Source organism: Daphnia pulicaria, chromosome 1 (assembly GCF_021234035.1).
Source record: "Daphnia pulicaria isolate SC F1-1A chromosome 1, SC_F0-13Bv2, whole genome shotgun sequence".
Taxonomy (NCBI): Eukaryota; Metazoa; Arthropoda; class Branchiopoda; order Diplostraca; family Daphniidae; genus Daphnia; species Daphnia pulicaria.
Genome location: NC_060913.1, coordinates 22,286,715 through 22,301,960, shown reverse-complemented (window position 1 = coordinate 22,301,960; position 15,246 = coordinate 22,286,715). Strand labels below are relative to the sequence as shown.

At 47.0% G+C, this 15,246-nt stretch overlaps 1 protein-coding gene across 1 annotated transcript; it reads right to left on the bottom strand.

Moving 5' to 3' along the window:
- Nucleotides 1-207: 207 nt before the first annotated feature.
- Nucleotides 208-4,041, bottom strand: LOC124312071. Its single transcript, XM_046776561.1, has one exon. It carries the CDS (start codon nucleotides 4,039-4,041, stop codon nucleotides 208-210), a length of 3,834 nt encoding a protein of 1,277 aa, XP_046632517.1.
- Nucleotides 4,042-15,246: the final 11,205 nt, after the last annotated feature.

Below are 15,246 nucleotides of genomic sequence, written 5' to 3'. Positions count from 1 at the left end.
AAACGAGTTTGGACTTGTCTGGACTTCCGGCGAGACGAAACACAAAATACAAACAAATGAAGATCGAGCGCCAAATTCGAAATCACGACTCCGTCGTGAACAGCGGGGCCTTTTACTGATTATGAAACAACAGTCATTATCAGAAACACAAAAGAGAATCAAAATAAACAAACGAACGAATTTTAGTTTTGACAAAATATAAACAAATTATTCTTCAGTGCTAGTTTCCAATAAACATAGCTTGGCCACCGGACGGTGATACTCTCCAGCGGATGTCTTGACGAAAACCGAACGGACGACTCCATCAGGGCTGAGGACGACTCTGGTTACTCGGCCAATGGGCCAATGTCCTCGCGGAGAATTCGGAGTCACCACCAAGACGACGTCATCAACAGCTAAATTCTTCTTGTCGAAAAGCCATTTTCGACGATCGGTGATGGTTGGAAGGTACTCTTGAAGCCATCGACGCCAGAAGTGAGTCGACATGACCTGCATAGCCTCCCAATGCTTTCGCGAATATAATTCATCATCTCCAATGACATCATCTTCGGAATTTGGAGATCCTTGAAGAAGTAAAAAATGATTCGGTGTGAGAGGTTCCGGATCACGAGGGTCCACGCTGACATGAGTGAGTGGACGTCCATTCAATAAAGACTCGGCTTGAATCACAAAACCGCGTAATAATTCTTCCGTGAGAGGCCGAGATTCCACGATGGCTTCTAACGCCACCTTTGCTGATTTCACCAAACTTTCCCAGACTCCGCCAAAATGTGGAGCCGATGGAGGTGAAAAGTGCCACTCAATTTCTTGTTTAATCATTTGGCCGACGAGGTTTTGTTTTTTAAGACGCTCGATCCCTTGCTGAATTTCCTTGTTGCCAGCAACAATTTGGGTTCCGTTGTCACTGTAAACTACAGAAGGACGACCTCTGCGGGCCGAAAACGATGCAAAGGCGACCAAGAACGAAGATAAATCAAGCGACGCTGTCACTTCAAGATGCACTGCTCGAGTGTTGAGGCAAGTGAAGAGCAAGACGTAACGCTTTTCCTTGCGACGATAAATAGTGATGTTGCAAGGGCCGAAAAAATCCAAACCCACATAAGTGAAGGGGCGATTGAAAGGAGCTAGACGATGTCTTGGAAGCGGGGCCATTAACGGAATGCAGGGCATCGCTCGATGACGCTTGCAGGTTAGACATTTGTATAAATATCGTTTGATGGCTACTCTTCCTTTGATGATCCAAAATCGAGATCTGATAGAGCTGAGAAGTCTTTCAGCTGACGGATGAACCAGTAGATCATGTTCTCTCATGATGATTAGCCGAGTGATTGGATGTTCATGCGGGAGGATTTTTGGATGTTTAACATCATACGAAAAGGGGCCATTATCAAGCCTACCTCCAACGCGCATCACACCATCTTTATCGATAAACGGCGAAAGTTTCAATAACGGAGAACTGGATTTGAGAGAACGTTTCTTCTCCAGCGCCGCCATCTCTTCGGGATAACATTCCAATTGAGCTGACCGGATGCATTGATTTCCGGCTTGTTGAATAGCTTTGACGCTAAGAAAAGATCCGCGACGTTCTTTGGCTGATTTCAACCTGGAATTGAAGATAAAGCGGAGCATCCAGGCCACGACTCTCATGGCCAGGCCATAATCAGAGTATCTTTCCAATAGAGTGCGGAGCCTGTTTTCAGGAGCGGGGCCGTAGATGACTCCCACCCACTTGGTTGCAGAAACTTCCGGATCATCTTCATTGGGCTCCGGTAATTTGATAGGTTGAGGCCAATCGACATCTTCTTGTTTCAAGAAGGCGGGGCCGGTCAACCAACGATCGTTTTCCATTATTTCAGCAGGGAAGAGTCCTCTGCTGCATTCATCAGCAGGATTTTCGACGCCAGGAACATGCCGCCATTCGATCGGACGAGAATGCTCTAAAATTTCCGAAACACGATTAGCGACGAAAGTTTGAAAGCGGCAGGTTTTGGAGGCAATCCATTGAAGAACGGTTTTTGAATCAGACCAATAAAATACTTGGTTGATTGTTATGCGAAGCGAAGATTGAATGAATTTGACAAGTCGCAATGCCACTATTGCTCCTTGAAGCTCCAACTTCGGGACAGTAAGCGGACGAAGAGGTGCCACGCGGGACTTTGACGAGACGAAATTTACGGCGACGACATCAGTAGCGTAGGTGACTCGAAGATAAACAACGGATCCGAAACCAAGAGTTGAGGCATCGCAAAAAGCGTGAAGTTGAATATTCTTGATTTCGTTGCTTAATGTTAGCGCTCGAGGGACTTTAAAATTCTTCAAACAGTTGAGAGTTTCGGTCCATTGATTCCATTGTTGCATAATTGAATTTGGGATCGGCTGATCCCAGTCCACTCCAACTAGCCACAGCTCCTGAAGAATTCGTTTAGCGAGAAGAACGATAGGGGATAAAAATCCCAACGGATCGAAGAGAGTCGAAACAGCACTAAGAATTTGACGTTTTGTGTTGGCTTCCACATTACATTTAACATCGAAGATGAAGTGGTCGCTTTCACTGTCATATAAGACTCCCAAAGTTCTCTCAGTAGGCAGGTCATCAAGATCCAAGTTGAGACGAGGTTGATTGCGATCACATTCTGGAACGAGAGCTAAAACTTGACGAGATGACGAGAGCCACTGATTGAGATGGAAGCCTCCTTTTTTCAATAGTGCGGTGGAATCCTTCACGGCTTGAATTGCTTCTTCTTCCGTGTAAAAGGAATCCAAAAGATTATCGACGTAGAAGTTGGTGTAAATACGTTGAGCAGCTTCCGGAAATTCCTCCCTATAAAGATCGGCTACATGTCGAAGAACTTGCGAGCAGATAAAGGGAGAAGAAATCGATCCGAAGATTTGTCGCTGCATCTCGTATATCGTAGGCGGATTTCTATTTCCGGGAGGACGCCATAAGAAACGAAGAGCCGAACGATCTTCCTTTTTTACGCCAACTTGGAGAAACATTTGCTGGATATCTCCTGATAAAGAGAAAGTTTTTTCGCGAAATAGAATTAGTGTAGTTCCTATGTCATTGACAAGACTAGGACCTTTCAACAGTACTTCATTCAGAGCCACTCCTTCATGTTTGGCTGATGCGTCGAAAACAACTCTCACTTTTCCTGGCTTCTGTGGGTTGACAACTCCATGATGAGGAAGGTACCAATTTCTTCCGAATGTACCGGTAAGTTCACTCTTCTTGAGCGGCTTGGCGAATCCTTTACTGATGTAGTCGTCAATCACAGCTGCATATTTCTCCGCAAAGGCGGAGTCACGACTAAATTTATGTTCGACGGAATAGAGACGACGAAGAACTGGTAAATAATTATCCGGAAGAGTCACCTTGTCTGAGATCCATGGCAGACCAACTTCAAATCTGGTACCGTCGAATTTGATGCTTGCGTTCAGCTTGTTTCTTGCCAGTTGATCTTCAGCCGATTCTAACGGTTTCACAGGGGTGACGATAGGAAAACTATCAGTTTCCCATAATTTCTCCACTTGACGGAGAAGGAGCTCTTCTGTAGGCGACTCTTGAATACTATAACAAAGTTTTTGAATAGGGAGCAGCGGTTTATCCGATCTGCATACGGTTGTTGCTTCTGATGGTGAGGTGAACTCTCCTACACACGTCCATCCGAACGGAGTGTGAATTCCAAAGGGTGCGTTGATCCCATCAGGAGGACGTCTTTCGTCCATTCGAAGATGAAGCCATTGATTTCCTCCGCCAATCAGAATAGTCGGCTCTCCTAGCGATGCAAGTTTGATGTCGCTTAGATGAGCATATCGTTCACGTACCTCCTTTAATTCTTCAATTGGGCGAGGTAGCTTTAAATACCCTTTCGGCAATGTTGAAACCTTCAGTAGTTCGGCTTCAAACGACCTATCGAGAGATTTGATTGTCACGCTGACTTTCATAGAGTCAAACTCCGGATCAATACCATGAAATGTTCCGAAGGAAATTTTTTCCATTTTTCCTGAGCATTTTAACTTTTCTGCGATATCCTCACGCATTACGTTTACTGTTGCTCCAGGATCCAAAAAGGCGAATGTGGAGAAGTCGATTCCGTTTGCCGAAATTATCACTGGAACGATGGCTAGTGATGTGTTGTCATCAGGCTCTTTATCAATTGTAGCCATCGCAACTGGCTTATGTTTTGCTGGCGGCTTGCTAGCAGGAGTAGTTGATGAAGACGTCGGGGGAGTCGCAGGAAAAACTCGAGGAGCCCCATGCAATAGAGGATGATGACGTTGAGTGCAGCCTGAAACATTACAAATTAAGGTAGAGTCACATTCTGCAACACGATGTGCGCCATTTAAGCATCTAAAACATAGCCTTTTTTCTTTCACCCACTCTGCTCTAGCAGTTAAGTCAAGAGCTTTGAAAGTGTTGCACGATTTTAATGAATGCGCGGCTCCACAATACGCGCATTTTCTTAAGTTGCTTTTTTTCGAAACGGACGGGGATGACGGTGGAGAAGTTAGAATTTGATGAACTGGTGGTGGCGTGTTAGTATGAAACACGAGTGGCTTTTTTCCAAATAAGGCTGCCGGTTTCTTCACAAAAGGGCTTCCTTCCGGTTTTCTTTCCTTGAAGGGCGATGCGTGTTTTGAAGAAGTGGGCCGAGTCATCAACTCGCCCATCACCATCTCATCTAACCATTTAGCTAAATCTAAAAGAGTAGCTCGATTGGGTGTCATACGATACACCTTTATTCCCCAACTGCTGCGCAGTCGCTGGGGTAGACGAGAAACTATATGCTCCAGCGTCATTCCGGATTCCAAATCTTGCTGGTAGCCGCCGGTTCTCAATGCGTGCATAGCACCGTGAAGAGTCCGGTTCAATTTGGCCAAGGCATGAGGATCGTCGTCGCGGATAACTGGGAGATTCATGAGCGCCATTAAATGGCTTCGAGCCACTACTTGAGGTTGCCCATAACGTTTCTTCAACTCTTCTAACGCGTCAAAATAAGTTGAAGGATCTTCCAAATATTCAGCTATATATGACCGAACTTCCGCCGAAAGAAGTTGCTTTAAAAAAGCATGACGCTGAGCATCTGATGGCACTACGTTGTGTACCATATCTCGAAAAGACGATATAAAGGTTGGCCACTCCTTTGGATCTCCATTAAACGGCTCGATTTTTATCTGGGGTAACGCGTTCATTAACCAATTTGGACTAAATCCTCCCAATCCAGGTGTTCCGGCTCCTGGTGTTGGCAAACGCCGGTGAATCCAATCATCACTGCTACGTCGTCCAAGTGGCGGTGGTAGATGAGGAGTAAAATTTATCGGCGGCGTCACAGGTGTCGGAGGGTAAAATCCGGGTTGTAATGGTGGAGGAGTATAGGGCCTCCCAAATGGTGTAGGAGTCGGGTCTGGTTGTGGTTGATCCGCGTTATTAACTGGATCCTGATCCGTTTGAGAGGAATGAACTGAAGAGGCGGGAGAATTTCGCCGTAAATGAAGATAATCATCAGCCAGTTTTGAACAATCCCTGGCGCGAATCTCAAAGCCTATGATGTAGGCGTAAGGATTGTCAAACGGATCATTATTAGCGTGCAAAGCCATATTATGGTCTAAATGGGCCTGTCGAAGTTGCTCAATACGCCGACCAATTCCCACATTAAGGTGATTCACTATAGACCTCCTTCCTCTGTTAATGACGTAATTAGCAAGCTCGTCACATTGTTCTTCAAGGACTACGGCTAACGTATCCCGTTCAATCCGTGTGCGTTCGACTGCGATCAATCTCTCTTCCGGAGTTAAGGGGTCTCTAACCGATTCTCGCAAACCGCCTAATCCAGTATCATCTGGTACTCCAGGGACTTGACCAGTTAAATTTGGCATAGTCCTACCAGTTGTCGATTCTGATGCAGCCATGATGAAGCCGAAAGGAAATTATTCAAGTTGACACTGCCAACAAAAGGCGGACAACTTTCGATGAAACGATGTAAATCGACGTGCCTGACAAGGTGTCGACGATTTATCTAAACGAAATGTAACGACGAACAAAATTTAAATCGACGCGCCTCAAAAGGTACCGACGATTCAATTAAAACGAAATACAACGATGAACGAAATTTAAATCGACGCGCCTCAAAAGGTACCGACGATTTAATCAAAACGAACTGGAACGATGAACGAAATTTAAATCGACGCGCCTCAAAAGGTACCGACGATTCAATTAACGTTGAGAGAGAAACGATGAACAAATTAGAATCATTTCACTTTTATATTGATGACTTAATATCCATCAAAGGACAATTACATCAATCAGGAAAATTTATTTTTTGTTGACGATCCGATGAGCCTTTTCCGGACGGAACAGCTCGCTGGAAGCGACGTGACGGACGGCCTTGGTCTTCGTGTTTCGGATTCTCCAATTTCTTACTGGAGGTTCTTGTTCCTTCTCGACTTGGGGCTCTTCTTCCGGTTGATAGTCGCAATCACCAACTTCGCTGCGCACCGTGCAATCTTCTAATCGCGGAATGAACTCGTCCTCTTCGGATTCCGGATATCCCGGAGGTGTGATAGAGCGCTGCCGAAGACGAACTGGCCTGGGACTATACGGATGGTAAAAACGATCCTTGCCAGTTGGTGGAATGAAGTCGGAAGGTTTCACGACGGCCGGACGAGACGAACGAGATGGAGGTTGCTTATTGACAACCGGAATTCTTGACCTACTCGGACGATCTTGAGCTGGACGCGGACGTTGATCAGGTTGACTTGCTCGTTCGGGTCGTTGCAATCGCGACGGTTTTCCAGTAAGGTCACGGCTCCAAGGATTTCGGAAATTATCCAAACGAATCCGTTGAGGTTCAATTCGATCCGGCACTGGAATATTAACTTCTTTTCCGGAAGGTTCCAGTGGTGGAGGCTCTTTAAGTGGAGATGAAATTTAAATAAACGCACGAAAACTTTTTAAATCTATAAATTAAATACGATTCATCTCAGGATTCATTTTGGCAGCTTGTTGCCTTCTTTGTTCCACAATCCTTCGAGTAGTCTCTTCTGCCCGTTCATGAAAACCGACTTCTCTGTCGATTATGTGTTGCCGGTGGAGAAGGGCTTGGCGGAATAGTTTTCTTTTAAGCTTCCACCTGGCCTTAGAGGCCGGACTGTTCTTCCCGCGAGGAATGGTGAAGCTGCAGCTAGCTGGATGAAAAGGCGAAACCAAAAAATTCAATTAATTGACGGCCCTAAACAGGTATCGACAATTAACTGCACAAAAGAAACGATCCGAAGAAATGTAAATCGACGCGCCTAAAAAGGTTCCGACGATTTCATTTATAATAAACGAACGAAAAGATAATGCACGAACGAAACGATCCGACGAAATGTAAATCGACGCGCCTAAAAAGGTTCCGACGATTTCATTTATAATATACGGACGAAAAATTAAGAATGACGATTCAAATCGACGTGCCAAAACAAGGTATCGACGATTTAATTGAATAATTACGAACTAGATCCGCTTTGCCGAAGCGATCTAGCAGAAAAAAACGCAATGAAAAAATAGACGATCGATGAGTGAGCTTGATAGCTTTGTGTGGCGATCCAGCGACGAAAAGACGAGACGAATAATATACGAGGGAAGATTATGAGCTGGGCAACTTTGCCGAAGTGATCCAGCAGCGAACGGACGAAACGAAAAGTAGACGAGGTACGATGATGAGCTGGATAGCTTTCGTGGCGATCCAGCGGTAAAAAGACGGAACGAAAAATATACGATGAACGATGACGAGCTGGACAACTTTGCCAAAGTGATCCAGCAGCAGACGGACGAGACGAAAGGTGGACGATTATCGATTATGAGCCGGACGGCTTTGCCGAAGCAATCCAGCAATAAACGGACGAAAGAAGAGTCGAAGATTAACGATGAGTGAGCTGGACAGCTTGCCTTGTCGATCCAGCAGCACAAGAAGACGAATCGAAAGTATACGATCAACGATTATGAGCCGGACGGCTTTGCCGAAGCAATCCAGCAACGAACGAACGAAGCGAAAACGACGATGATGAGCTGGACAGCTTGCCGTGTCAATCCAGCATCAAAAAGGAAGAAACGAGAAGTAGACGCGCGATGATGATTAAGCTGGACAGCTTGTTGTGGCGATCCAGCAGCAAAAAGAGACGAAAAGGCAATGGCCTAGAGTGGCACGGAATCTCCAATCTTCCCATCGTGCCTGCCGTCGTTTCATCGTCATCACCAGCCTGGTAACTTTCCGTGCCGTGTCCTGTTTTTGCTGCCGTGTTCCCGTGTTCCCGTTTTGCTGTTCGGCCGATATCTTCCACGCGGTCGGTTTTTCGCGTTGCTGTACGGCCGTCATCATCCCTCCTGGCCGGTTTCTGCGTTGCTGTTCATCCGATATCTTCCCTCGTGGCCTCTTATGTTACGTATACCTCGACCATCTTATGTTACTATGTTCTGAGAAAGTTCACATCAGTTTATGGCTCCGAATTCAACTAACGAAACTTGGATGTCAAAAACCACTAAAATCAACAATCAATGGGGACGTTGGAAATGGCCCCAATCAAGAGAAAATACTGGCACTCATCCAATCCTACATCATCACCGTCTGGACCGCCCGCAGCCAAAACCTCACCCCAGCCATAAATGAAATACAGTCTCTCTGGTCAAGCCTTCTTCATTCAAAAAATTCTCCCCAGATGTCACTTTCTAATCCATAAATATTCCCTCTCAAAATTCTCAACAGATTTCTTCTTATCTTTATACAAAATTGTTCTCTCATTACAATTAATATTTCTTGGATCCCCCCCCCCAGATGTCGTATTGTTAAATTTCACATTTTTCACCAAAATCATTTGTCCTCTTTCATTTCCGTCTCGAAATGTTTCTTTTTCTTTGTAATGTTTCTCCTTGGCCACAGCAAGTCACTTATGTCACAAATCTCGTAAATGCCCCAAGTATCTGTAAAGCAATTTAAATTTAAATCGTCACAATAAATCGTTTAAATATTTAAAAAAAACGGAAGGCTGGTGGTTCGATCCCACCCAGGGGCGCATGGTGAATGACTACTGTTGTTTTAATTCAATTTCTTCGCCTCATGACTCCTTTAACCAACTAAAGCGACCAATGAAGAGCGCACACTCGCGATATGGCTTCTTTAACTTATGACTGTTAAATATACTGAACATTTGCAGCGTAGAGTGCACGCTCATGATGTTCTTCCTTTGTCCGGTGCTACTTTTCCAGGTTCAGGTGTAATCTATATAGATTCCCCTCCGGTGTTTATGGAATTCTTCCCCATCCAACGCAAGTCATTTCTCATTTCCCTAAAACAACAGTCATTGACGTTTGGCCACAGAAGAAGTCTTTTCGGGGTTATAGCACCTTTTTCAACAACCACAGTCATCATAACTATAATAATCGAAAATCGTCGTTAAATTGGCAATTACTTTTCTTTTGTTTTACTGTTTTCAAGCAAAAAATTTCATTTGTCCTAGTGTTGGGAAATCGCTGAAATAGCATTTTTAAACTTGGTAACCTTTGTCAGCGACAATTACTTGGCAGCGGAACTTATTCTGCTGTTTTACAGGTGAACTCTGACTCTCTCATCCTCCTCTGCCGTCTTCACTGGTTCCCGGAGTAAAAACGCGCTGACTTCAAGACGCTGGTCATGATGGTAACGTGCATTCTCGGCACCGTGTACTTGTTGTCTCTCATCTACTTTCAGAAACTATCTAAACCTGGCTTACGATCACAGACCTCGACTTCGATGAACCTGACTGTTCTTAGCACTCGGACGGGCCACTGTGAAGAGGATGCCTTATCCAGGGTCACTTTGGTGCTTGGTTGGTCTTGACTTGTCTTGTCCAAGGCCATCACATATATTAAAGACCTAAAGACCTTTCGTTCTTGTCTCACTCTGTACTCCCCTACTGATTTAAAACTTGCTGTTCTCCCAAAAAATGAACAGAAATTACTTGTAGCGTCACTTCATCAAATGTTGTGTCTTTCCATTCACCAATTTAATGCCACAAAACGCAGATAGTAGGATTCGAACCTAAGCTTCAAGATAGTAACTGATTTCGAGTCAGTCACCTTAACCACTCGGCCATATATGCATTAAAATTCGTTGAAAAATATTTGGAAACCATCAGTACCTTTTGACAGTGAGAAATATTTAATGCAAAAATGACAGTGGCCCGTAAAATATCAAACTCAGGACCTCCGCGTTATTAGTACGTCGCTCTAACCAACTGAGCTAACAGGCCTCACATTAACAAGTGGTCAAGAACGATGGAAAATCGTTAACCCTCCAAAAAAATCAAATGTAGAGAGTATGACAGTGAAGGGATTCGAACCCTTGCCTTCAAAGAGACTGGTGCCTACAACCAGCACCATAGACCACTCGGCCACACTATCATTGTTGTAAATGTACCCTAAGGTGTTGACATAATTCCATCCCTGCAGATTCTTCGTGAGAAAGTTCACTTTTTGGAACTCTTGCTTCGTCTCTTCATATGTTTTACGTAATCATGTACAACTCATTACTGTTCCTTTATCTGTTGCACTGAACAGATATTCCTCCATTCCATTGGCCTGTAAGAGGATCGAACTCAGGACTACCGCGTTATTAGTACGGCGCTCTAACCAACTGAGCTAACAGGCCTCTAATTGTCTAGCTTTTTCTTAATTAACCATTCTAATTCATGCGTGAGTCAGATATACTCTATCTACAGTACCCACCAAACTATTGTAACGTGCTAACGTGTATTGTACTGACTACTGCACTAGAGCGAGGGCGATATAAGTGTAGCTACATGGTTATATAGGTGTTGGGCGTCGGCGGATGCTGTCGCCACACTACCGGTTGGCCTACATACCAACGGGATCCTATAGCGGGGGCAATGGCCAACGCGTGATCAATGATCAACGCGACATCCCCCCCACTAGACGCAGACGTCCCGACTGCCACTACACGTCTTGTCAAGAAAAAATACTACATAGCAAGGCAAGCATACAGACACAACCAAGACTAACAAGCAAAATGAATAGTAAAAGAGAATACAGATAGAGAATACAAAAACAAACAAGACTAATAAGCAAAAATGAATAGTAATAGCGAACAAAAAATAAAACGAAATAAAAAAGATGTCGATGAAAAGTAGACCGCAAGGCCTACACGCCGACTCTCCCGGGCCGATCTCCAACAGCTGACTCCAGGTTGCTCAACGCCGACATGCAAGTCCGTTCATGGGCTGTCATACGGCCGTCTAAGTTCGTCAGACGCTCCAACGTATTTCCCCGGCGGCCTCTCCTGTCTTCCGCTTCAGCCCGTAGGATATCCTCCAAGGCCAGCAAACGAATGCGTAGTTCAGTCATCTCTGCAGTGCCCCCACCGCCACGGCGCCATAGAATCCATATTGCCACGCCACACGCAGCAAACGCCATCAGCATTCCGCCCCACAGCTCGTATGGATATTGCCGCAGGCCTTGCGCTCCGTCTCGCCTTTCCTTGTCGCCTTCTTCAAGAGCCCTAACAGTCTTACCAAAATCATAAGCACCAGTTTTGCCGCTGGCTATTCGCTTCAAGGACGTCTCCAATGACGTCTGGAGCGATGAGTTGACCGAACGCCCGTCCGCGTCTGTGCTTACGTCACCCGGGTTCTGCGCCACAGCCCAGTTCACCTCTCGCAGCCGAGGCATAAAGACGCTGGCGTTCCGAGTAGACACTGTAGAAAATTTTTGGCTGGATTGTAAAATCCATTCGTCTGTCTGGATCGAGCATCCACGAGGAATTTCCACAATGCCGACAGAAGGCAATTCCGCTTTCGGATGATTCCGCATGTCCACTTGCTGAGGGCAGGCCATCACGAGTGATTGTGGTCTACTCATAGACACCGCCCACTGGCGTTGTCCCAAGTAAATGGCCTCCGGGCCTCTCCATTCAACTACAATTTGGTCACATTCATTTTTTTTCTTTCCAGAATCTTGTAAGAATAACGCCATTGCGCAGGTCTTCTTAAAGTTCTTGCGGTAGATGGCTTTACTAGGTGGACAAACAGAGCCCGAACGACCATGACAGACCCGAACTTCGGACTCCGTTAACTCCATAAAAGTCTGACGGTCCATTCCAACGGCTAGAAAAGCGGGTATTGGCGCGTAGCGTAACCCAATATTCCCGGCCGTGCTGAATACAGGCAAGACAAAAATTTCATACAACTCAAAAGATTGTGTAACTTCAATAATAGGCAGGTGGATGAATAGTCGCAGTCCGTCTTTTGTTGCGGCCGAAACGACTTGCGCCTCCTGGTATGCCCTCCACAGATCACCTGTCTGTAAAGCTGGCGTAAGGTCCCAACCGGTCGTCAGTCTCGACCGAATGTCCTTGAGCACTATCCGCAGCTGACTAGGTGGAAATAATTCAGGGGGTAGCTTACCAGTGGCCAGTAGTGCAAGACCAACGCTGACGTCTTCCAACGTCATCCTCACCCAGTCCATAGTCTGTTGGGCAGTCCGAAATGCGTCGTCTATTCTCGCCTCCAAGAGTATCTGTCGTTCCAGGGAGGACACAGTTTCAACGATGTTCACCTTCCACCGGTTGAATTCTTTCTCCAGGGACATGTGGGCTTTGTTCAATTGTTGCATGACGAGGACGTGTTCACCTAGCTCCCGCCAGGTTTCGTTCACGAGAGTTGCTTGTTGCGCCACGGCGTGGATGATTCCTGTCGTCTCTCGTCCCAGGGCCTGTAACTGTCCGTTCAGTCCATCCAAATCGCGTCCGGTGGCCACTCCAAATAGCCACTGTAGCACTGTACCTCCAGCATCAACCAGGCCTCGTTTGCTTCCTTTTTCCGGCCCAACCAGCGCCTCTCGTAGCGTCTGATAGCGTCCGTTCACTACTTTCAGAAGTTCCAGTCCTTCCATTGCTCGGTCTTTCACCCTGGTACGTAGATGCTCACTTTTTCCGTCCGTTACACCCTTGTCCTCATTCACCATTACTGAAAACCAGTGACGCAGTGCGGTGATCGCGGTTTCGATGGACCCGAGAGAGACATCTGTCACCACCACCCACTCCGAGTCACTGAAAAAAATTTCCCCTTGAAACTTAAAGACCACTCCGTCCTTCAAAAACGACCCGCGTTGCATTCCTTGGCTCGGCTGTACCCCCATGAGGGGCCCGAGTAGGCCCAGTAGCAGAAGAAGAGCCCCAACTGCTGATGCTTCACCCGAAGGTCCGAACCGGTCCGGGGCCCTCCGCGTTCGCGTAGATCGCCGCAGTGTGGCTCCCTCCGTCTCCGGGTGACTTTTTGTCCCAGCCTCCTCCTGTTGTCCTTGGTCAGCCGAGGTCTCCACTGCGCGTCCTTTGGGTCGCCCGGTCTCCACTTGTGTAGCCGCTCCGACGCACCCACTGCTTTTCTCAAGGGGTCTGGGCACAGTCCTTCCTGACACACCTGTCACCTCGTTATTCTGTCCATTTTCAGTCACCGTCCATTCTCTGTTCCTCACAAATCTCTTGATCCTTACGACGTGCGCCAGCTCTTTCTGCTTACTCCTTGGCTTCTTCACTTCGTAGTTGAGCGCTGATGCGCGACGAACCACTACATAGGGCCCTAACCAACGATGCAGCAGTTTTTCAGACCGCCCAACCTTTCGAAAAGGTTTGTATACGAGTACCTCTTCTCCAGGGATGAATTCCAGGGCCTCCCTGTGCTTTGCGTCGTAGAGCTCCTTTTGGCGTTCTTGTACCTGCTCCAAACGCGTTCTTACCTCCTCTCTCGCCGTCTCCAAATTTCGGGCCACTGTAAGTGGGTCATTAGATCCGATCGAAGGTCTTGCCCCTATAGCCACATCCACTGGCAACCTCGCCTCTCGCCCATAGGTGAGATAAAAAGGAGTTCTTCCCGTCGACTCCTGCCTGCTGGAGTTGTAGGCGAACGTAACGTACGGTAGAATCTCGTCCCAGTTGGTGTGAGTGCTGTTGATGTACATTGACAGCATATCTGCCAGCGTATGGTTTAGCCGCTCCACTAGCCCATTTGCCTGCGGGTGATACGGCGTCGTGGTCCTGTGGTCAACCTCCATGAGTCGCATTATCTCTCTGGTGAAATCCGCAATAAAGCACTTGCCACAGTCTGTCACTACACTCTCCGGTGCGCCGTGGCGCAGTACGATGTCCTCGACGAAAAATTCAGCCGCTTCGCGCGCCGTTGCTGTTCGCATAGCCCGGTTTTCTGCCCATTTCGTCAGATAGTCCACTGCGACGATAATATTCACATTGCCGCCCGTAGTTACAGGAAACGGACCCAACACATCAATGCCCACTTTCTGAAATGGTCGTTCCACCCGAATAACTTCCATTAATCCTTGTGGTTCTTTAGGGGGGCACTTCCTGGTTTGACAAAGTGTACACGCCCTCACATAGTTCATCACATGATGCACCATCCGTGGCCAGTAGAATCTCTCTGTAATCCGGTTTATGGTCCGTGTCATCCCAAGGTGTGCTGCCCATTTGTCCCCGTGGCACGAATCCAATATCTTCTTCCGCTGCTCTGGTGGGACACAAAGTCGCAGGCGCATACCTTGTTTACCCAACGTGCGTACATGCAGCAACCCGTTAGATACAACAAAGTTCTTGTGCGCTCGACCCTCTCGCTTCTCCAACTGCATGAATATCTTTCGCCACTTCGGTACGGCTTCCTGACGTTCCCTTGTCCGGTGACGCTCTGTTTCTAAGGCTGCAGAAAAGACCGGCAACAAATCGTCCTCGTCATCGTCCTCTCCTTTGGTGGTTACCGGGTACCGAGACAGCGCATCCGCGTCCTCATGCAGCCGACCACTCTTGTAAACAATTTGAGGCTGGTACACCTGCACGGAAAGCACCCATCGTGCCAAGCGGCCCGCTAGGTCTTTCTTGGTGATCAACCAACAAAGAGCGTGATGGTCGGTTACCACCTTTACCTCTGCTCCCCAGATGTAGCTGTGGAACTTTTTAACCGCCCACACAAGCGCCAGACACTCCTTCTCGGTAATGGAATAGTTACGTTCAGCTTTTGTCAGCAGCCGGCTCGCGAAAGCGATTGGTCTTTCCCCTTCCGCAGTTTTCTGGACCAAAGCTGCCCCAATCCCGTAGTCGCAAGCGTCAGGGTGGATCTCAAACGGTTTTGAATTGTCGGGGTGGGCCAGCCGAGTGGCCTCCTCTAGTGCCTTCTTTAAAGCCTGAAAGCTCTTTTCGGCGTCTTCTTCCCATT

Excerpts from the sequence above, each read along its gene's own strand:
- LOC124312071 (XM_046776561.1), bottom strand. The coding sequence starts at position 4,041 with ATGCGTGAGGATATCGCAGAAAAGTTAAAATGCTCAGGAAAAATGGAA.